Here is a 24,375-nt window from a genome sequence, read left to right as displayed (position 1 = left end):
CCTCAGGTAAACTTTTGTCTCTGTAAACTCTCAATATGCATTCCCTCCTGATGAGTAAATGTCCATCTTAGAACTGACAGAGAAGCTGAAGGGAGGACTGAACCAATGTCAGACAACCTGCTGTGGACAGGGCCAGGGTTATGATGAGAAAGCAAACTGCAGCAACAGCAAGAACATCAAGTCATGGAAGATACAGAATATACAGAGAGCTAGAGGCTCTAGTTTTCTTTCTCTTGCTGTGATAAAGCTCTCTGAGAAAAAGTAACTTAGAAGGTGGAAGTATTTATTTTTCACTTCCAGTTTATAGTTCATCATTGGTGGTAATTCAGTCAGTAACTCAAACAGGAGATTCAAACAAAAACCCTGAGGAAATTATTGCTAGCTCCCTCACAGGCTCACCTTAACTACCTTCCTAATAAGACCCAGGGCACTTTCCCTACAGAAAGTTGCCACATACAGTACACTGGTCGCCATTCAATTCATCAGTGCTTGGTGTTTTAGTGCAATTTTATTGAATTTATGGAAGATGTTGGGGATAATGAAGGTATTTAATCTTCTAATTTATTATTTTAAATTACCTTTTCAAGTATTTAACTTTACTCATAATTGCTTTGAAGTTTTCTAGACAGAGATCTCAATGTCTTTAAGAAAATAAAGAGAACACCAACTATGAGAAAATGCTCAAACATGTATCTTGTTCAACTAGGCTTAAAGAGAATATCTAAAAACTCTTACAACTCAATAAAAGAAAATGAATGATTCATTCTAAAATGAGCCAACTGAGCAGACCCTGTGCAAAGGAATGAGTATGTGGTAAGGACAATTGATTAGGATGTAGTTAGTGACTGCTGGATTAGTAAGTGGTGGTTGTGGGCTCTCTTCCACGATCCATGCATTTACAAGCAGATGGAGACCATTGCAGAAAATACAAAGAGTAACAAAGCAGAGTAGTGGGGTCTAGTCATTACAGATAGGTCTACAATATAACTTATGTACTTAAGACTCAGTAAATACTGAAGAAGAGGGGAGAAAAATATGATAAGAGCCAGAGGGTCGGGGAGTTGGCTGTGAAATTGTGACTCCTAGGCATGTCAGAAGCCACACACATGAAGACTCACCAACATGATTATCTAAACATGAGCTGAATAAAAAACAACAATAGACATGTTAAAGTTCATTTAGAGAGTACAGAAAGCATTAATTCTAGCTCATGAGCTGCTGGAAGCTAGGCAATGCTGATAGTGGGAGACACAGTCATTCCCAGAGAAGAGTGTACCAATTGATTATCCAATACTTACTGGTCACCCCTGAAAACATGCATTCAAGTAACATTATATAAATTTGCAGGTCTTATTTATAATTATCAATAAATATGCTTATATATATGCATGTGTAACAACCATTAAAGAGAGAAGAGGTTATAAAGTTTAAAGAGATCAAGGAGAGAAAGATGGAAGTTTTGGAAGGAAGGATTGATATGACTACATTATAATTGAAAAATATTAAAAATGATAAAATTGAGTGAAAGAAAAATAAGTTTTATGGTTTAATAATTTGCATGTGTACAGTCTATGTAGAGATCGATAAAATATAACTCATGTGAAATCCAAACATTTGCTTATTTTATAAGCTTCATTGTAAATAATCAATCAGCATTGTTATTTCCTTTTGTCTTATGAATGGGTTATCTCACTCTCCAGAATGAAGTAGTTTTAGGCAAGATAGAAAGATAGGGAATCATGAGCATGCATGGAGGAAAGGCTGGGAGAGGAAAGGGAAAAAACTATGCTATAGCTGACCTCAACATAGACACAATTTCCATATAAAAATAATGCACCAGAGAAAGATTTGATTCCTTTCTTTCTTCAAGATGTAGAGTTCTAACCTCAAGACAATGTTGAGTGTAAAGAACTTCTTATTTGTCCACAGAGGAACAGTTCTGCTTCAGAGTAGATGAAGATGTGGCTCCTCCACACACTCCTCAATAAATTTATATAATTGCTTAATGAAGTAAATTATCTTCTATGTTGCTTATGTTTTGGTACGAAACAAATGCCTATATCTGTCTAGCCTATATTTACCTATATAATATCTGTTTATCCTGGGTCCATAGTTTTGACAAACAGGAATTTGCAAGTGAACACTATGAAGATGCATTCTGTCCTTGAAGGCCTAGGCCACATTAACTTTTCTATTGTACATTTCTAAGGTTGTCAGCCACATTTGCTTCAATATCCAGTCATATTTATATACCTTGTGCCTAAAATTATGTTAGATGTTCTGTCCACTTCTCATGGTTTGAAGACAGTTCAATCTTCTCCTCCATCAGGATCTTCTCTGACTGGATTGGGGAGCAGTATCGACACCCTATTCTTCATTGTCTTGTCTAGACACACAGGTATCCTCTGTAGGCTTCTGTTTTCTGTTCTTGAGTGATAGTTTCCAGAAAGAAGATTAGAACAATGTGTGTCATGAAAGATACCTGAGAACTGCCCACACAATAGGCAGTTAGGCACTCAGAAAATACATAGGAGTGCAGCTCATCTTGTTTAACATTTTTAGTTCTCAATCATTTGACATTTTTATATCAAATAAAATCTTGAGAAATAAGCAGCCTGTTCATTTTAAACGACCTATTCTTTCTAGTAGTATCAGAGATCCCCAGCAGTAACTGTGAGCATTTTTGTCTGGCATCTCTTGACTGTCTATGAACATATGATCTGTTTTCACTAAGCAACCCTCTGAGTCCTCAGAATGACTCTTCAGGTATCATATGCTGTGTGATGCAAGTAAAGAAATCCCACACTAGCTCAGAATAGTGTATATTAAAGTGTTTCTTTATTAAAATGGAACTTATGGATCACAGAGAGGAAATAGGAATGGAGTCAAACATCCAGGTGTGGCTGGCAGAAAGAAGAGAGGTGAGTGGGCAGGACCAACAATTTTTGGTATCCAAAGAAATGCCCCAATGTAGTCCAGCCTCTCAAAGGCCATTGGCTGAAGAAGGTTCCCTATCACCTTTTGTCTAAATAAGAGAGTTCCAAACCTAATACAAAACTATATACAATAAGAACAGACATCAAGTATAAAAATTAGAATTACAATCAGCTTAAACAATATTAAGCAATGGATATATGCTAAGTATTTCAATAATCATTCTGTCCTAAGGAGTCTGAGTCTTGTGTTAGAAATGGCTTGACTAAATCAAAAGAGGAAAATAACTACAACTATCTAATCTTCAGCCCCATTGAAGGCTTGATAAAGAGATAATATTACTTGAGTAGGTGAGGTGCAATGAAGCAGTTTCCAAAGTGTGCAGTAAATGACAGAGACAACTGGCTTCCTGGACAATCAAAGAACTCTTGTTTGCAATGTTGAAGCAACCAACTTTGGTTAAGGCCTAGAGTAACTGACAGACCATTTTCAGAGGCAGGAAAAAATTTCAAACTGTCTTACACTGTCTTGACAAGGTATGACAGTAGTTTTTCTTGTATCCTGCTTGTCCAGTGCAGATGCCGTGCATTTTGTCAGTGGTCAAAGCATGGGCAGTTCTTTGCCCAAAGGCCAGTTTTGCCAAGAAGAAAATAAGCTCCAAGTGGAGTGTCTTTGGTGCTCCACATTCTCTCAGGAAAAGATTGCTGTTGCCAGAAACAATCATGTCTCGCATCAACAGAAACCTAGGTTATTTAAATGACCTATTCTATAGTTCTTTGAAGTGGTTGGAGATTACTTATCTATGTAGGATAAAATCTCTATTTATCTAAAGAACCTGATTAGTCTAACTATAAGTATGACAAGCATGAATGACTATTTACCTATAAAACTTAATACCAATATAACTTAAAAACTAAGATTTCATATTAAATTATTAACCAATCTTAAACAACTGTGCAGTAAATGAGAACAATAACCTCATAGTGAAAGCAATGTACAGATATCTTGATTGAGGTAAAATATATATAATGCGATATGATAATTATGTCCTCAAATTTGTGTCCAATATACAAAATGTCTTAAATGGTGATAGAAACATACATGTGTACAATCTGACAACTAACTTTGCATAGGTGTACAAATATTGTAAACAGAAATAGGAGCATATTCAATATAACAAGTATAATTTGAACTTGTTCAATATACAAGAATTTATACCAATGTAAATTGTTCATAAATAAGAGCTCAAAAGTATTCACTCTATTACTCACCATTATTATTACTAGTGTGAGTAAGCTCACACTAATCTACCTATTATCTCATCCAATTTCCCTGTTTTTTTTTAAAGGAGATCCCTGTGCCTACATAATTTCCACCCTAACCCTCAACCCTATACCAGTTATAATCAACCCCTAAATGGTGTCCTTATCCCCAAGGACAAACTTCTTTGGAAGAGAGGGAATCATCTTCTAGAATTATTTCCAGGTATCATGGGGGCAATGTTCTTTTTATGGAATCTTGTTAAAGAAAGTTATACTTAAGTTTCCAGATTATTGTCTGGTATAATTGCAAATAGTCTCTTAATAGTTGATAGGGTTTTAAAGTAGCTCTATTAGTAGTCATATCAACCAGGTGGAGTAATTGTGGTGGAACCACATCTTCTTCTAGGAAATTTCAAAGATTACTGCAGGAAAATCTACTGTTAATTGTGGAAAACATAAATATTATTCATATAAACATATATACAAAAAAGATATGATATAGACAAAATAGGCACGGAGAATAGCAAAATATTTCCCAAAATCTTTCTTCTTTCTCTGCCAAACAAGATGGCTCCTGACATGAAAGGGAAATTCTAAATTTTTCTTTTAACAACATGCTTGGAGTTAGAGAAGGATAGCCATTGTCAAACTCTAAAACCATATATATATATATATATATATATATATTATATATATATATATATTGAACTTTTATTATCATATGACGTGTCCTCATAAGTCATATTTCTCTTTGCTTAGTGATCCTTGTTGGATATTTATTTTACTCTCTTTAATACGGTATCCAAACATCCAGGGTTTCTTGACTTTTTGAATATGTGTATTTTCCTGCAAAAAAGAACAGAACCCTGCCCCACCTGTTTCCTTACCACCTGTATAATTGTCACCTCTGTGGATAAACTATCATGTCTCTGTCTCAAGAGGTTTCTTTTTTGAAATAACATCTTTATTAATTTTGATGATATTCATATTTTTTCTTCTCCCATGGAAACAAGAGCAAAAATCCTTCCCCAACATGGCACATTTTTTTGATTTGCATTGTGAAGCAAAACATCCTTGAAACACACTAGCTGATTTAATTCAAAAGTATTTTTTTTTTGGTTTTTCGAGACAAGGTTTCTCTGTGGTTTTGGAGCCTGTCCTGGAACTAGCTCTTGTAGACCAGGCTGGTCTCGAACTCACAGAGATCCGCCTGCCTCTGCCTCCCGAGTGCTGGCATTAAAGGCGTGCGCCACCACCGCCCGGCTCAAAAGTATTTTCTATTATGCAATATCTCTCTGATACCATTGTTGCTTTCTCATTAGTATTAAGAAAATTCATGGTTAATAAAGCATTATGCAATCTACTTCTGGGTGTATTTTCCAGTCCTTTCTTTTTGTTTAACATGTTCTTTATAATTCAATTTGATTTTTCTTTAACTGCCTCACTTGTATGATTGTTTGGTATATCTGTAATATACTTTATATTATAATAAGCGAAAAAACTGTTTCATTTCCTTAGACACATATGCTGGACCATTGTCTGCCTTATTTGTACAGGTATACACATGATGGCCATAAAGTCTAATAAATGCATGATTACTGAATTAGACTTTTATGTGCTCAAGTCAGTTGCCCATTGAAAACCAAAATAATTGTCAATGGTGTTGTGTACATATTTTAATTTTCCAAATTCTGTAAAGTGGAATACATGCATCTGCCAGATCTCATTCCATTGAGTGCCCTTTGGGTTACTCCCTGCAGGTAACAGTATATGCTTATAGAATGAGCAAGTAGGAAGTCTCTATAATTTTCTTAGATTGTTGTCATGTAATAGAAAACACTTTCTTTAAACCTTTGCTATTGACATAAATTTGTAATGAAATTCTGAGGCCTTCATCACACTGCCATTGAATAATTGATCAATTTCAGCATTACCTTGTGCTAGAGGACCTGGCAGATCTGTATGGGATTGAATGTATGTTATGTATAGGGGGAGAAGCCTATTACTGATTATATCTTTTGAATGTGAATGAATAATGAAGTCAATTCTGTAGCATGTGGTATAAATTCAGCATTTGCAATATGCAAGACAACTCTTTCTGCATATTGAGAATTGGTAACTATAGTGAGAGGTTCTTTAAAATTTCTTAGTACCATGAAAATAAGATTTAACTCTGCCTTTTGGACAGAATTATAAGGACATTGTTCCACCTTATTTAAATCTTCTGATTTGTAAACTGCTTTTTATGGTTTATTTGCATCAGTATAAAATGTACTGGCTCCAGTTATTAGTGTGTCACATACAGTTTGGGGAAGAATCAAAGTAGTTCTCTTTATAAGGTTAATTCTATTACTTTTGGCATACTTGCTCAAAATCTCTCCTAAAAAATTAGCACAGGCTCTTTGCTAGGGTTCATTGTCTTCCCATATGTTTTTAATTTCATCAGCAGTAAAAGGTACTATAATTTCTGCTGAAACTACACCTGCTAGTTGACAAAGTCTCAATTTTCTTTTTATAATTAATTCAGAGACTTTTTTCCATACATTTTTAACATTTTACTTGGTTTATGTGGTAAAAAGATCCATTCTAAGATATTATTTTCCCTCTGCACTAAAATTCTTGTAGGGGAAATGCTGGAAGGCAATATGACTAGAATGTGATTAAGATTTGGATTAAACCAATCAACATGAGTCTTCTGTATTTTCTCTTCAACAACCATTAATTCTTTCTCAGCTCCAGATGTTAGTTCCCTGGGACTACTTAAGTCTTTGTCATCAACTAAGGTTTTGTTAAAATAAAATATTAGATCAGGTGTTATCCCAAGAGCCAATATTAGACTTGAAATGTCTTTTAACAATTTTTGAAAGTCATTAAGTGTCTGCAATGAGTCTTTCCTAATCTGTACTTTTCATGTTCTAATTTCCAGTAAGCCTATTTTATAACCTATGTAATTGACAGAATCTCCTCTCTGTATTTTTTAGGAGCAATTTGTCTTCCCCATTTAGGCAAAATTTTCTTTACTTCTTCAAACATTCTTTCTAAAGTACCTGCAATTGAATCAGATAGCAAAATGTCATCCATGTAATGGTAAATTATACTCCTAGGAAATTGTTTATGTATTATTTCCAATGGCTGACTTACAATGTATTGGCAAAGGGTGGGGTTATTAAGCATTTTCTATGAGAAAATGATCCATTGATATCTCCTAGTAAGCTGAGAATTATTATAAATAGGCACTATAAAGGCAAATTTTTCTCTGTCTTTTTCTTGTAAATGTATAATGAGGAAACAATCTTTTTAATCAATAACTATAAGAGGACATTTTTTGGTAATAGAGAAGGCAGAGGAATTCCAGACAATAGAGAGTGCATAGGTTGAATTATCTTCTTGACAGCTCTTAGATCTGTTACCATTCTTTAGTTTCCAGATTTCTTTTTCACAGCAAATACAGGAGAATTCCAAGGGCTGGTAGATTCTTCAATATGGTGAGAATCTAGGTGCTCCTGTACCAACTATTCAAAAGCCTGCAATTTGTCTTCTGTTAAAGGTCACAGTTTAACCCATATTAGTCTCTCAGTTAGCCATTTTAAAGGTAGAGCCATTATTTTTTCTGAAGGCTTGATAATTGCTTTTTGTTCTTATGCAACCTAAATCTCTGGTGACCTTTGTTTATAATACCTTATAATAACCTTCCCAGATACTTTAGTTTTGGGAACTGCAGGAATGTTATTTTGGGTATTCCAATATTGCAACAGGTCATGACTTCATAAATTCAATTCAATATTAGCTCATATGGCTTTAGCTTCTCTCTTTGTCCTCCTGGCCTTATGCACTCTACCCATATCATGCTTTGTTTCACTTGAGATAGGGTTCCAATTCCTAGGAATTAAACATCTGCCTTTTGAAGAGACCAATTCAGATGCCAAGATTCTGGAGTAATGATACTCACATGCACACCCTTGTCTAGTATTCTTCAATGACAATGCTATTTATACACCCTTTTAGCTTTGGTCTTTGATCATTTATAGAAGTTTACCAAAACATATGTTTCCTGGAGTTTTGATTCATGCCCAATGTCTATTCCATCATCCAGAACAATATGGTTCTTTACATTAGGCACTGGATTTTTCAATTTTCCTGGTGAGATATGTTCTCCATAGTGACTGAGAATGACTGGACCATGTGTAAAATGGAAGCCTATGAGAGAGACCCAAGGAGTTTTCCAATGGTATTGGGTTTCATTGTCTGTCCTGTGTTGATCTATGTTCATTGGTTTAATGTTGGCCTTTGCCACACCTCTACATATTTCAGAAGGCTGAGACCTCCTAGTCTTGCCATTCCCAGAAGAGACATTTCTTCTAGAAATGCCTTGTACAATCCTTTTTCAGATATCCTATTCTACCACAATTAAAGCATTTGGCATTTTTGTTTGTTTGGTTGGTTGGTTTTTTTGTTTGCTTGTTTGTTTTTTCGAGACAGGGTTTCTCTGTAGCTTTGGTGCCTGTCCCAGAACTAGCTCTTGTAGACCAGGCTGGCCTCGAACTCCCCAAGATCTGCCTGCCTCTGCCTCTCGAGTGCTGGAATTAAAGGTGTGCACCACCACCGCCCAGCAGCATTTGGCATTTTTGTGTCTTGTTATACTATTGGAAAAAGCTTTTCCTATCCAAGCCTCAGTACTAAACTCAAATGTCTCAACATTCATTTTATGAAAGATCCATTCACCATTTTATGAAAGATCCATTCAGTGCTGCTCTGATCTTCAAAGGTGCAAGGATCTTTTTGCATTCTAAGTTGGTATTTTCAAAAGTCAGAGATTCAATAAGTTCTTATCTAGCTTCTGGGTCTGTTGCTCATACTTGTACAGCCTTAGTTAATCTTCATAAAAAGTCACTAAAGTGTTCTCTCTGGCTTTATTTAACCCTAATGTATGTTTAAATTCTCTTAGTTCCTGAATCCTGTCTCGAGCATTTAAAGCTGCTGTGATACAAAAGGACAAGGTGTGTTCATTGTAGAGAGCCTGCTTCTAAGGATGAGAGTAATGAACCTCACCAAGAATTTGATCCTGAAAAGCCTTGAATCCTTTTTCTTTTCTCTTTTGTTCAAATATTTGCTTCTTCTAGCCAATAGCATTTTCATAGCAGCTGGCGTCCATTTTGTAGGACTGCTGAGATTAACTGAAGCCAATTGAGTGGGATAGCCTTATTGCTTTGAAGCCCTTGTTTTCATCATTTCCCTAACAAATGGTGAATTCAGGCCAAAAGATACTATTGTTTGCTTAATTTCATTTAGATTATTCATACCTATAGGTTGCCATGTATATTCTTTGACTATTTTAGGTTATTTTGTGCCATATGGCTTCTCAGAGGGTATTACCAGATAGTCAGCTGAAACTCTGGGTAAGTCATCCCAGAGCTGGCATGTACTGATGAGGCTAAATACTGTCCTTGTACCTTCTTACACAGATCATCAGATTCAATAATTTCCTTAATCTTTTCAAACATTTTTACGACTATCTTTTGTAAAGTCTGAATCTCCTGTCCAGTGTTCTGTTCTAATGCCCTCACTGATTATTCCAAGGTATGTATCTGTTCAGATAGAATTTTATCCCCCCCTCACATCATGTGTTTCTTTCTATGTCTGATATTCCTGCCTTTAGCTTCAAGTGCTTGAATTACAGGTGTAAACATCATGCCCAATTTATACATGATGGCAACCAAACCAGAGTCTCGGAGGTGTACTCTTCTGACTGAACAACATACTAAGTCCTTTCCAGAGACTGTGGAAAATGAAACATTGCCTGCTGTTGGGCTGTTATTTGGCCTTTAATGACACCACATATATAATACAATCCTCTCTGTGCTGTAGCTTCCTCATGGTCCCGCAACTCCTATTATTTATACTACAGAGGCTTTTTGTTTCAGCAGATATAGTTTTATTAACAAGACTCGATACCCCGATGTCTTGTTGATATCAACATATAAAGCCAAACTGATTTTAATATTTGTTTTTTATCTACGGAATTACATATCTATGGAATTAAAAGATATGAAATGCTTTTTTAAGTTTCAAGATGAGAGTAGTCAAAAATGCTGCATTCCTGAAGGTGTGTGTCCTGGGCAGGTTACAGAATGTTTTCTGTCCTCTCTCACTCATCTGAAGATCAAAGCCTTTCCAGAGTAGATCACTCTACTAACTTCTATTTTATTTTATATGGTATTATTTTTAGATACTTTTAGTTGACCTGGTCTTTATTTTATAACGATATTATGAAATTTCAATTAATTCAAATCTATCATTTATAAGGTCATGGAAGCACTAACAATCATAATAAGATTGATATTCTCTTAAGTGAATGGAACATATATTCTCTATGCTTTACTTGTTCATGACCTTATATCCATTGTGTGTCTTGATATATCTTATTAATATTTGCAGTAAAACTCAAATGCTCTGAGCCTGAAAAGATGGCTACAAGGTCAAGCGTACTTGGTGTATTGATGTTCACCTTGCCTGTCTATGCCATGGTATTGTCTGACTTAAGCTTGCACAGGCCTTGTAAAAACTACCACAAAACTGTGGCTTCATATGTGGAGCTGTGCTACTGGATTCAGAAAACATCATTTCCTGGTAGTTGTTCACCACTGCTGACTCCAGCAAACTTTCTGTTTTTTCTTCCCCACTGATCACTGAACCTTGGGAGGAGACATTAGCTATGTTATATAAATATCCAATTAGGGCCAGCAATTCTACTGCCTCTTATTCTCTGCATATTGGCTGATATGAGGCACAGTGTTAATCATCAACTACTGTGAATAGTTTCTCTAATGAGGGTTGAGATTTCCATTAATCTATGCTTACATTGCTAAGTCACTAGGCGTTGGATTCATACTCTGTCCATTTAGTAGAGTACTTGTGGTAAGTTATCTCCTAGGACATATGATATATTTAGTCAGAGATTCTCCACTTTAGAATGGTGTCAGGTATGGTTGGCATATGAAGTATTATCAGAGACTGGTTGATACAAACCAGTTGTTACAAAATGATTTTTGTGCAACTACTGCACAGGTGGGCATGTCTTTCCATGCCAGTTCTTATTTGGACTCACGGTGTTCACAGCTGGGTGAAACAGACAATTGTTTTTCTCCCTGGTAGCATGAATAGCACATTCCAGCAATATGGAAGCCATCTAGTAGGAATGAAGTTTCCAGGTAAATACTAACTTACTTTATTCATGTTCTATGATGCAGATATATGATATCTTCAGTAATAGGTGGTTAGTATCAAATTCTGGATAGCAACCAAGAGCATTTTTAATGTCCTATAATGTTCAACAGGGATTGTCTGTGGGACTACACTAGCCAATAATGGTGGGTGTTCTGGTTTTTTTGTTTTGTTTTGTTTTTTCAAATTGATGCAAACTAAGATACACAGGAAGAAGTAACACCAGTTGAGGAATTTTCCCCCTCAGATTGTCATGTGAACATATAACAAGATTGACCTTAAATTTATATCAATAAACCAAGATCCATACCAATGTAAGTTATTCATACCTATATCATATCCCCCTTTAAATGTAAAAGAACATTTATAAACAATATTTGGGAATATGGGCATAGTTTTTTCTCTCCGAACTGCTTCATGCTGTATGGGGGTGTGATTAATCAAGTCTTTCATTGTGTATCCTATGTGCTAGGTTCATCTCAGTCAGAAATTGAGTGAAGTAAGTTTTTGAGGATGTTCATGGAAACCTTTCAGGAGGCATTGGTTTATGAAACCATATTGGTGTAGAAGCAACCCGCAAGTTCTCATCTTCTGTGAAATAAAAGAACAACCTCTTTTCCAAAGCACCATATCCTAAGACTCAAATTTTGAAGTCAAGATACCTTTATAATATACATGCTGGTTTAGCTTAGCCGTCCACACAATGAAATGTTTCTCTGTACTTCGTTCCTTCACAGTAAAAATTTAAAGAAAACACAGTAATATACATAATCTAGACTCTCTGTGAATTTTTCATCTTTACGTGGCTTGTTTTTACTTTATTACTTTACTCTGTCTCTTTAAAGGCTTTACCTTTTTTATAAAAAAGCAGTAAATCTATTTTATGACTCTCTATACTCTTTTTCTTCTCTCTCCCAAAGCTACATACATTTATCCAACACTGTGACCCATTTAGAGGTCTTCTATGTCTGAATCTGTCCTATTGTGAATCTGTAATTCTTTACTGTCCAGGAACACTTTTGCTTTGCACTTTTAAAACGCTAAGTGCTTAAGAATCTAAGTTGAGACATTCCTAGGTCAAATATAAGTACTGCAGACTTGCCCCACCCAGTCCAGAATGGAGGAGTCAGTAGTGCCTCTGAGAGCCAAGCACACAGCACCACTTCCAGGCACAAAGCTGGTCCATGTCACCATCAAGCAAGTTGCAGCAGTCTGATCACAAATCCCATCCAAATGCTCTGTCTCCTGCAAGAGATAGAGGTCAAACTTGCAGCATAGCCCAGAAAGCCAGCATTTTAAACTGCCACTTTTTTCCTGCTGAGGCTGGTGAATCAAGAAAATATCTCTGCAGTACACCGACAGCAAATAGCAAAAAGTTGTATTAAACTCTCTCTCTATCTATCTATACATATATATTTGTGTGTGTGTGTGTGTATGTGTGTGTGTATCCTGTCTAGAATTCCTTTTTCAAGCCTTCTCAGGTTTCACGTGGAGTTAGTTGGCCACATTGGGCCACCAATTATTGTAAAAAGAGAGAGGCCCTTTTTTGTCCCAGCCACCTACCTAGTTTACATCCAAAATAATCACACAGAAACTGTATTCATTAAAACATGGCTTGGCCATTAGCTCTAACTTCTTATTGGCTAACTCTTATATATTAGTTTAACCCATATCCATTAGTCTGTGTATTGCCACATGGCTGTGGCTTATCAGAGATTCTAACTGGCATTCATCTTAGGCAAAGAATCCATGGCTTTTCTGACTCTGCCCTTTTTCCAGAATTCAGTTCTGTTTTCTTCGCCTACCTAAGTTCTGCAATATCGACTAGGCCAAGGCAGTTTCTTTATTTATTAACCAATATTAACCAATGAAAGTAACACACAAACAGAAGGAACTCCTACATCAGATCCTTCCTTTAATAATATAATTGCCATAATCATCAGCACACAATAACTGTACATGACAGTGGGTTTGCTGTAAAATTTTAGTATATGCATTTGCAGTGATTTCCTCATGGTCATCTTGCCTCCCCCTCTGTGGTCCTCTCCTTTCCCCTGTACCCTCTCCCACTCATCTAACTCATTTGTATAACTTCAATTCTCAGACCATCTTTACTTTCTTTTTTTCTTCTTTTTATTAGTTTTCACATATGAGAACATGTATGTGTCACTTGTCTCTATATGTCTGCTTTATTTTGCTTTACATAATGTCCATCAATACCAGCTTTCTCCAGCAGATGGTGCCAGTTCATTTTTCCTAGTGGCTGAATATTACTCTGTTATTTCAGGTACAGTAATTTCTGCATTCGTCAGTTGACAGGTGGTACCTAGGCTGCAGCTGCATCCTGGCAATAGTGAATGGTGCTGTCAATAACATGCATATGAAGGTGTCTCTCTTATATTATGACCTCAGTTCTCCTGGATCATTGGATCATTAGTCTTTCTTTTTCTTTTTTCTTCATTTTTCTTTCCCTTTCCTTTCTTTACTTTTTTCTTTTCTTTTCTCTCTCTTGCTCTTGTCCTTTTTCTTTTTTTTCTTTGTATAGTTCAGAAAATCCACAATGATATTCTTGGTGGCTAGATGAGCTCACATTTCCACCATCACTGCATATTGGTAGGATTACAATAAGGGGATTTCTGATTCTTAGTGTCTGCATTTTCAGTGATAATGAATTTGGGCAAAATGGGGAAGTACTTCCTACATCAGAATTAGCTTTAGACAAAGTGTTTTTAAGAGGCGGAGCCTGTTGAAAGTACTAAGTCACCTTGAAGTTGAAGTCTGTGTTCTGGGGAGATAAAAGGCCACCAGAGTACTACACAAGCTACAGTCTAGGAAGAATGGGCAAGATCCTGAAAGCGTCATTATTAGTCTTAACCCTTCACCTAGCCTGTAAGTCATGGAAGAGAATATCCAGGATATAAGATTAATTTGGAGGCATGAAATAACTTGGGAACCAGACAAAATCATGAATGATGAAACCATAATCAGGTAGGACATACAAGGAAATCTAATAACAACTGTTATTTCTCTACACAGGGGTGAGTGGCCAGCAGGAGAGACCTGACCAGCAGCAGGTTAGACAAAGCCCACAATCTCTGTCAGTCTTGGAAGGAGGGACTTCAGTTCTAAACTGCACTTATGAGAACAGCGCATTTAACTACTTCCCATGGTACCGGCAGTTCCATGGTGAAGGCCCTGCATTACTGATAGACATACATTCAGTGTCAAACAAAAAGGAAGATGAAAGATTCACAGTCTTCTTCAGTAAAAGTAATAAACAGCTTTCCTTGCATATCAGAGATTCTCAGCCTGGAGACTCAGCCACCTACTTCTGTGCAGCAAGTACACAGTGCTCTCCAGGCACCTGCAGCCCACACCCAAACCTGCAGTGGAGGCTCCAGCAAACCCCTACTGTGTGGTTTGAGTCTGGCAAAGGTGCAGAGGAGTTTTCCTTTGCAGAAAATGCCTGGTGGCTCAGTAAACTTAAGGATTAGACTCATTCAGGCCACAGACAGACCCAGGTGAAATCATAGCTTGCTTTTCTCCAGTCTTCCTTTGCTACTCATGCACCACTGAAGTTTTACATGTGTTTACTTAACTAGTTTAGGTGAATACAAATAGTTCTCTGTGTGCTTGGTTTTAATTTAGCTTAGTTTGTCATTTGTTTGTTTGTTTTGTTTTGTTTGTTTGTTTTTTGAGATTGGGTTTCACTGTAGCTTTGGAGCCTGTCTTGGATGTGTACTTGGTTTTTACCAAGTGGAATTTATAAAGTCCCCATCACCCTATACTCCTGTCAACAGTGTTGTTAATGTGTGGTTATTACACCCCAAGGTGTTCATTGTGACTTTTGTGCTGGAAATCATATAGAATAGTCTTTTGCCTTACTTTTCTCTGATGACAAGAGAAGCAGTGATTTACATGACTATTGTCCACTTCTAATTCCTCTTATTTTGTCACTTATATACCCAATTACCTCAAGAAATTCAGGTGTGTTAACTTAAACATACAAGACTGTAAGTGTGTCTACAATAGACAAATGATATCATTGGGGGAAGAATGGAATTTACTCATATAGTGAAAATGCATAACTTTAACTAAAGAAATAATTTTACATGTGTATTTTGTAAATGAGAAAATACAGTTTTGAATGTAATTTTTAGCTTATAAAAGCAGCCGAAGTACATGAACTAGAAAAAGGACTTTCTTGTCGAATACTTTGTGTGTTTACTCACTTAATTCTGCAAAATACTAAGATTTCCACTGAAAAAAACTTTAGTTTATAAATTTAAATGTTTCATGCCATGTAATTGATGGTTGTGTTAACTGTAACCACTTAGGAAGTCAAGGCAGGCATAATGCTTGAGTCTAGGTTTGAGAGTCTAGCTTAAGCAACTCTCTTTTAGAAAACCAAAACCAAAACAAACAAAAAAAGAAAACCAAAAACAACAGAATCAATGTGGAAGATATTAAATTAAACATGCAAATTCTGTAAGCTCTCCTTATCCACAGTGAATAATTTTCAGTATGTAAAATGAAAATTAAAAAGGAAATATGCTAGTTGGCTCCTAGCAGTAGGCAATATATCTCACAATATCAGCAGGTGAACTCCCCATGTCCTCAAAAGTATTATGTTCTTTCAAGTTTAAACTTGATGTAGAAATTGGGAGCAGTATTTATATCAGATTGGAATAGGCTTTACTGAATACAAACACCTGACTTATACATCAGCAGGAGAGAAAAAGCATCCTTGAGGATGCAGAAGAGAGAACTGGAAAATTCTGGGTACCTCAAGATAGAAATCTCAGCTTCCTAGGGATTGAGTGGTTGGAAAGTATTTAAAGAGACTTGATAGACAGTGAAAACAGGTTAATTTATTTTTTTTAGTTTTTTTTATTAAAAATTTCCTCCTCCTCCCCACCTTCCATTTCCCTTCCCCTCCCCCATTCCCCTCCCTCTCCCTCTCCAGTCCAAAGAACAGTCAGGGTTTCCTGCCCTGTGGGAAGTCCAAGGTCCTCCCTCCTCTATCCAGGTCTAGGAAGGTGAGCATCCAAACAGACTAGGCTCCCATAAAGCCAGTACATGCAGTAGGATCAAAATCCGGTGCCATTGTCCTTGGTGTCTCAGTCAGCCCTCAATGTCTGCCACGTTTAGAGAGTCCTGTTTGATCCCATGCTTTTTCAGACCCAGTCCAGCTGGCCTTGGTGAGCTCCCATTGGATCAGCCCCACAATCTCAGTGGGTGGGTGCACCCCTCGCAGTCCTGACTTCCTTGCTCATGTTCTCCCTCCTACTGCTCCTCATAATCATCACCACTTGGGAATCTTCATGTGACACTTAAGGCTGATCTCTGAGTTATAAGCCAATCTTGTCTACAGAGTGAGTGCCAGGGTAGTCAAGCTTAGGCAGTGAAGGAGACAATTGAAATCAGAAAGTTGTGAAGCTGTAGTTCAACAAGGAGGCTATGTTCCAGCCCCAGTAAGCAGCAGAACTTGGCAATTTTAGTCATGTGTTTTGACTTTAGAGTCAAGAATGAACACTTAAAATCTCTCTCTAGAACTAAGGAAAGCCACTGAGCCCAGGCATGCCACAGGGGTGTCCTTGAAAGAGAATCCAGATAGGCAGGTGTGTGAAACTATGAAGTTTAAACCTGCATGCCTTAGAGAACCCAAGTTGTTAGAAATCCAAGAGTCTACTAAATAAATCTACTAAGGAAAGGAGCTAACAGGTAGCGGAATGAGCCCAAGGGCAAGAAGTGTGCTGCAGTCAAGAAAGCTGAAAGGATGTGGAGATCTGAAGAGAATTTTGACATCAGACAGAAGTGCAGACTTTGCAGTTTGCCCAGGGTGTTTTCAGTCTTGTTTTGTTCCAGCATTTCCTTACTATGCTTTCTTTCCTCCCTTTTTAATAATAATATATATTCTTTGGTGTTTTATGTTGGAAGTGTGTAATCTGTTTTTAAATTTTGATTTTATAGCAAATTACAGTTAAGAGATTGCCTTGAGTCAGAAGAGACTCTGAACTTTGGACTTTTAAACATGTTGAGACTGTGATATACAATCAGGGTTTTTGAAGATGGGCATTTTTTCATTATGACATGTCTACAAGCCGGTGGGGACCAGGAAGAAGAATGTGGTGATTTGAAAAGCAATGCTGCCACAGGCTCATACATCTAAATTTTTAACTACATGGAAGTGATAATATTTAAAAGGATTATAAGAATTAGGATGTCTAGCCAATAGAGTGAGTAGCCTTCTCTTTCTGCCTTCACATAATGATATAGGTCTCAGCTACTGCCCTAGTACCTGCCTGCATGCCACTAAGTTCCCCATCATGACGATTTGTTGACTTTCACTGATCTGTGGGGTTTATCTCATAGACAGGGGACATAAGGACCTGAAAGAATGGGGCCAACAACAGTCTAATGTTGTAGACAAACTTACTTCAGTTTCAGTGACTTTTATTCATGAATATAACAAAGACAGCAATGATACAAAAAATAACAAAAAACACATAATTAGAAAAACATAAATAAACCCTGGTTTATTTATACTAAATGTTAGCAGAGATACCCTTTCCTAGAACTTTTTCAGAATAGGACAATTTAAGCATATTGCCTGGGATGCACTAAATATTATATCTGGGAAATTACAAAAGTGAAGTAGAAGGCCATATTGAGATACAGAGTACACTGACCACACTGGGTTCTATACCTATGATCTGACAGCCAACAAGAATAAACATGTCATATAAATTGAATGTAAATATTTAGCATAGGAGACATGAAATCATGTCCAAAATCAATCAAGGGAGCACACTACACTTGAGGTAAAAGTCCCTCTGTCTTGTTTACTGGAGGATATATATATATATATCCAAGATATTGTTTACCATGCATCATTCTTTTGACCATTATAGTAGTTTGGAAGAAAATGCCCCCCCAAAGTGAGTGGCACTCTTGGGTAGTGTCTTTTTGTTGAAGCAGGTTTGGCCTTGTTTTGGAAGAAGTGTGTCACTGTGCGGGTGGCGCTTTGAAGTCTCTGTCACTCAAGATACTCCCCAGTGTCATGGATCATTTTCCTCTTGCCTTCTGATCAAGATGCAGCCAGCACCATGTATACCTATAGGTCATGATGTTCCCCATGATGATAATGGACTGAACCTTTAAAGCTGCAAGTGAGCCACTCCAAATAAAGGTTTCCTTATAAGAGTTGCCATGAGGGCTGGAGAGATGGCTCAGAGGTTAAGAGCATTGCCTGCTCTTCCAAAGGTCCTGAGTTCAATTCCCAGCAACCACATGGTGGCTCACAACCATCTGTAACGGAGTCTGGTGCCCTCTTCTGGCCTGCAGGCATATACACAGAGTATTGTATACATAATAAATAAATATTAAAAAAAAAAAAAGAGTTGCCATGATCCTGGTGCCTCTTCACAGCAGCATAAACCCAAACCTAGACAATGATGTTCCAACAATAATGGACTAAACCTCTGAAATTGCAAGCAATCCCCTAATTAAATGTGTTTCTTTTTCTTTTTTGTAATAGTGAAGTTGTTCATGGTATATCTTCACAGAAATAGAATGCCATCAGGGATACACAACCCCATTACACCTACTCCGCATTTACATGAATAAATAATCTCTTTGGCATGATTCCTTAAATATTAAGCCTTATTTTAAAAAGATTTTGGTTTTGTTTACTTTTGGGTGAGTACATGCCCATGTAAGTATACACAAACTTGTGTGTATACATGGGTACACACACCTGTGTGCATGTGAAGGCCAGAAGATGGCATCCAATCACTCAAAACCTGAAGTTGCAGACTTTGTGGGGGCACTCAGTTTGTCATGTGGGTTCTGAACATCAATCTTTATGATTAGCAGCAAGAGCTTTTCACTGCTTTCCACTGTCCACCAACTTGGACCTTTATCTTCACTAGAAATTATTGTTTGTCGATTACATCACAAGAAAAGTTGTGCAGCATGGAGAGCATCCAGCTGCTCTGTGGAGAACTAGAGCAGGGCACAGCCCTGTCATCCTGAGCTCCACAGGCTACTGTGACTCCCATGGTCTTGTGCTTAGCCACAGAGACTGCAGTTGAGGGCATGTACTACCTGTCAGCCCTCAGCAGTGAGATGAGCAGAAGCGTATATCTCAGATACTAAAATCTTGTCCTTGATGTACATGTTGACTGGTTATTTAAACTCATAGTAAGACCTGGTATTGGGGGCCTCTGAACTCTAGGCTCAACAGTCCTTCAGGGTTCAGAACATAATGCTTATAGCTAGTAAAAACTGACTAAAATTGTCTGAGGGTGAATAAATCAACTCAAATATGTTTCCTATTTATGTTTTCCCTTTGTACTTCAAAAATGTTTCCATTCCTCACAAACCTTTCAGTTTATATATACATACAGACACAATTGCCAATTCCATATGCACTAACAATGATACCAAACTAGTATTACACAGAGCCACAAAAATCAGTAAGTCTGAAAAAGCAGGCCACCTAGTAGCTTACTACTATGTTTAAGAGGGCGTGGTTATGAAGCTCCCCAGCAGACACTGGGAGGATTAATTAAGGATGGGACTTTAAATCAGAACAGAACTCTAAGAAGAGGAAAACAGGGGACTTTAGTGTTCTAACTACATTTCTAGTGACTAGTTAAGCTAGAAGTTTATAGTAAATGTAGAAAAGAGGGAAGAAAAATTCAGAAGTGCTGTTGTATGTTCTGAGCACTCCCCCTTCCTTTCTTGGCAGCTGGGAACACAGCATTGTGGTAACCTTGATAACCAGCATAAGCCCCTGGAGGAAAGCTGTGGTGCTTGATTTGTTTTGACATCTTGCTAACTGAATTAAATACCTTGCTAAGGAAATTTCTTTGGAGACTGCCATTACCAACCTCTGGCTAAGCAGAAGGGTGCCTGATTGAATCCCTTTTTCTGGAACTGGTTTAGTGGTTCAAGCTTTTTTTCCTGTACCTCTAGGCATAAAGGCACAAACAGTAAGTTTCCTAGAATAAGACCCATGTCAATTGAAACCAGGGTGAAGATAAATATAGAATATTAATAGCATGTTAGGGGTGAGCAAAAACCAGTATGTTACACTCTCCTGAGAGTTCAAAGCCTCCCAGACCTGTTTTCCAGTAAAGGCAGACATGCTATCTCTCCTTCTCAATGCCTATCTCTTGAGGTTCTTATGGGGTCTATTCACAAACCTCCTTCCCTTGTTGGATATCCTGCATTAAGGATAATAGTGTGTGTGCATGCAAGGGGGTGGGTAGCTTCATGTAGACCTGACTATGAGGACAATGATTTCTTTGACTGAGTGAATACTTTCACACCAGGGTCCCAGAGTGTGGAAAAAGGTCATCCAGTGCCAGTACAGAAGAAAGACATGCTCAGTAAATGAGAAAAACACTGCTGAGATATTTCAGGATGAATCCCACTATGGAAAATGGGAACACTATGGCTTCACAAGGTTTTTTTTTTTTATTGAAAAAAAAATTTCTGCTTCCTCCCCGCCTCCCATTTCCCTCCCCCTCCTCCCACCCTTTTCCCCCTCCCCCCACTCCTCCTCCCTCTCCAGTCCCAAGAGCAGTCAGGGTTCCCTGCCCTGTGGAAAGTCCAAGGTCCTCCCCGCTCCATCCAGGTCTAGGAAGGTGAACATCCAAACTGTCTAGGCTCCCAGAAAGCCAGAACATGAAGTAGGATCAAAACCTCGTGCCATTGCCCTTGGCCTCTCATCAGCTCTCATTGTCTGCCATGTTCAGAGAGTCCTGTTTTATCCCATGCTTTTTCAGTCACAGTCCAGCTGGCCTTGGTGAGCTCCCAATAGATCCTGAATATCTATGCCCCTAATATGAAAGCACCCACGTACGTAAAAGAAACATTGCTAAAACTCAAGGCAGCCATCAAACTGCACACATTAATAGTAGGAGACTTTAACACTCCTCTCTCACCAATGGACAGGTCAATTAGACAGAAACCTAACAGAGAAATAAGAGAATTAATGGAGGCAATGAATCAAATGGACTTAACAGACATCTATAGAATATTCCACCCAAATAGGAAAGAATATACATTCTTCTCTGCAGCTCATGGAACCTTCTCGAAAATTGACCACATACTTGGTAACAAAGCAAACATCCACAGTTACAAAAAAAATATTAGTAACCACCTGTATCTTATCAGATCACCATGGATTAAAGCTAGAATTCAGTAGCAATGCTACCCCCAGAAAGCCTACAAACTCATGGAAACTGAACAGTCAACTACTGAACCACACCTGGATTAAGGAAGAAATAAAGAAAGAAATTAAAGTCTTCCTTGAAGACAATGAAAATAAAGAAACAACATACTCAAACCTATGGGACACTATGAAAGCAGTCCTGAGAGGAAAGTTCATAGCACTAAGTGCCCACTTAAAGAAAACAGAGAAAGCACACATTGGAGACTTAACAGCCCACCTGAAAGCTTTAGAAAAAAAAGAAGCAGACTCACCTAGGAGGAGTAGAAGACTGGAAATAATCAAACTGAGGGCTGAAATCAACAAAATAGAAACACAGAAAACAATTGAAAGAACCAATGAAACAAAAAGCTGGCTCCTGGAGAAAATCAACAAGATTGATAAACCCCTATCCAAACTAATCAAACGGCAGAGAGAGAATTTGCAAATTAATAAGATCAGAAATGAAAAGGGGAACATAACCACAGACACAGAGGAAATTCAGAGAATCATTAGATCTTACTACAAAAGCCTGTAGGCTTCACAAGGTTTTAACAGAAAGGATAGAGACTATTCAAAAGGCAGGTGTTCCTGAAGCTCTGCAAATTGGGTTCCTCACTAGACTATACTCCCATGAGTTAGTCTATTGATCTGTCAGCTGTACTTTCACTGTGTACTCTTGTGGACTTGTAGGAACATGGAACTATTTCAGAGACCTTGTTTGTACTTTTCTTTTTTGATGCATTTGGTTCATTTCTTCCATTGGGATAAAGAGAGAAAATGAAAGATTAAGAGGTACAGTCTAATTGATGATACAGCAGTACACAAAAGTTCAACCAACAATTTATGAGGGATTAGCAAAGTCCTATGTGCTTTCTGGTTATATGTGTCATGTACATGTAATAGGCTTGAGTCAAGGAGAGGCATAGCAAGATTATCATTATCCCATTTTGTACATTTAAAAATACACAGAATTTAACAAGTGAAAGTGAATACTTCAGGGCATGGTATAGAAGCTTCTAGGACTTGTAATAAGTAGAGTTCTTTGTGTGGAGAAAACAAGACATCTTCTGAATAAACCATGATGTTAGACTTTTACAGTTAATCAGGTTTTGCAAAAGTATATTTTCAAATTAGTGATACTTTTATATGCCTCTGTTCTCTCTCTCTCTCTCTCTCTCTCTCTCTCTCTCTCTCTCTCTCTCTCTCTCTCTCTCTCTCTCTCTCTTCTCTCCTTCTGTGTGCATATAATCCAGTGATCAACATTGAATATCTTCCTCTATTGCTCTCCACATTCATTCGTTAATGTATTTGTTTATTTATTTCTCTATTTTCACATTTATATGGTAGTGGTTCTCACTTAAACTAAAGCTCACCAATTGAATTAGACTGACTGAGTAGGAAAACCCCAGATTCCCTATCTCTGTTTCCCAGTGCTATGACTTCAGCTGCACCCACATTCACTGAATTCTTATGTGTCTGGAGATCAACACATAGGTCCTCATGATTCACAACAGGAACTGTCACATTAGCATCTCCTCAGCCTCTGAATACCATTATCTTATTCCTGTTACAGTTTCACAGAACAGGAGCAAATGGGGATCGTCTGGAATTCTGATGGACTGCCCTTCACCATGTGGTTTAAAAGTAATCCTGTTAATTGTTGAATTTATAGGGACCCTAGCACTCAGTAAAGGAGAAAGATTCTTTCAGATGTCAGTGTTTCACAGGAAATGCATGGATTTATCATTATTTATTTTAATTAAGCTTTATTAGACAATAAATGTAGAGAAGTAAAAATATAACAATCGTACATAGCTCATGATGAATCTGACTTTGGGTCACCCAAATATTCCCACTGAATAACAACCATGAGTGCAAATCAGAATCACCATCAGCAGGGGCAGATTTTCCCATTCTTCCTTTTAAGTACTGCCTCTTTTAACTATCAAGAAAGACAAGAAGCAAGTAAAAGTCTGTGGTGAGCTACACTTTTTCTCTCTGTACAAGGAACTTGTGGCCTATGATCATACAAAACCCCATTTCCTGTTTGAGGTGATGTAAGAAACAGAACAAATACATGAGCAGTGTCAAGTACTGAGACACTTAACACTGATCTAAGGTCAAGGAAACACACAGACATGCACCCCGTGCCTCTCCACAGCCTGCTCTCTGTGTTGGTGGCCTTGGCCTTCTCTGGTATGTATGTTTCACATATAGTTAAGTATATTAAGCAGGAAACATTGCCCCAGGAATATGGCAGTTCACGTTGACATGATGGGGAACAGGAACTAGAGATAAGCAAGCAACATATATCTTCAGTTAGGGTTGTCTTATGTCTCAAGGTACCAGATTCCAACTGTGTTTTGTTCAAACTGTCACAGAATAAACTTTTTTCTTTCTTTCAATTGTTCTTCAGGATCCAATTTGGGCCAGAAAGTGACTCAGCTACAATCAACCATAACCACGCAGGAGGAAAAAGAAGTCACCATAGATTGTTCATATGAAACAAGTTGGAGCTTATACTATCTTTATTGGTACAAGCAGCTTCTTAGTGGAGAAATGATTTATCTTCTTCGCCAAATTTCTTCTTCCACTCGGACTGAGAAGAGCAACCGCTACTCTATCACCTTCAAGAGATCAGCCAAGTCCATCAGCCTTGTCATTTCAGCCTCACAAGTGGAAGATTCAGGGAAGTATTACTGTGCACTCTGGGAACATACTCACAGTGTTTGA

At 37.6% G+C, this 24,375-nt stretch overlaps 1 protein-coding gene across 1 annotated transcript; it reads left to right on the top strand.

Annotated features, from left to right (window-relative positions):
• Nucleotides 1-14,254: 14,254 nt before the first annotated feature.
• LOC130884704 (uncharacterized) lies at nucleotides 14,255-24,375 on the top strand. Its single transcript, XM_057785847.1, has 3 exons — nucleotides 14,255-14,306; nucleotides 14,454-14,894; nucleotides 24,059-24,375. The coding sequence occupies exons 1-3, from the start codon at nucleotides 14,255-14,257 to the stop codon at nucleotides 24,373-24,375; spliced, it is 810 nt and encodes a 269-aa protein (XP_057641830.1).

This window comes from Chionomys nivalis, chromosome 12, assembly GCF_950005125.1.
Source record: "Chionomys nivalis chromosome 12, mChiNiv1.1, whole genome shotgun sequence".
Classification (NCBI taxonomy): Eukaryota; Metazoa; Chordata; class Mammalia; order Rodentia; family Cricetidae; genus Chionomys; species Chionomys nivalis.
Note: the sequence above shows the minus strand (reverse complement) of the source record. Positions and strands in the feature narration are given on the sequence as shown.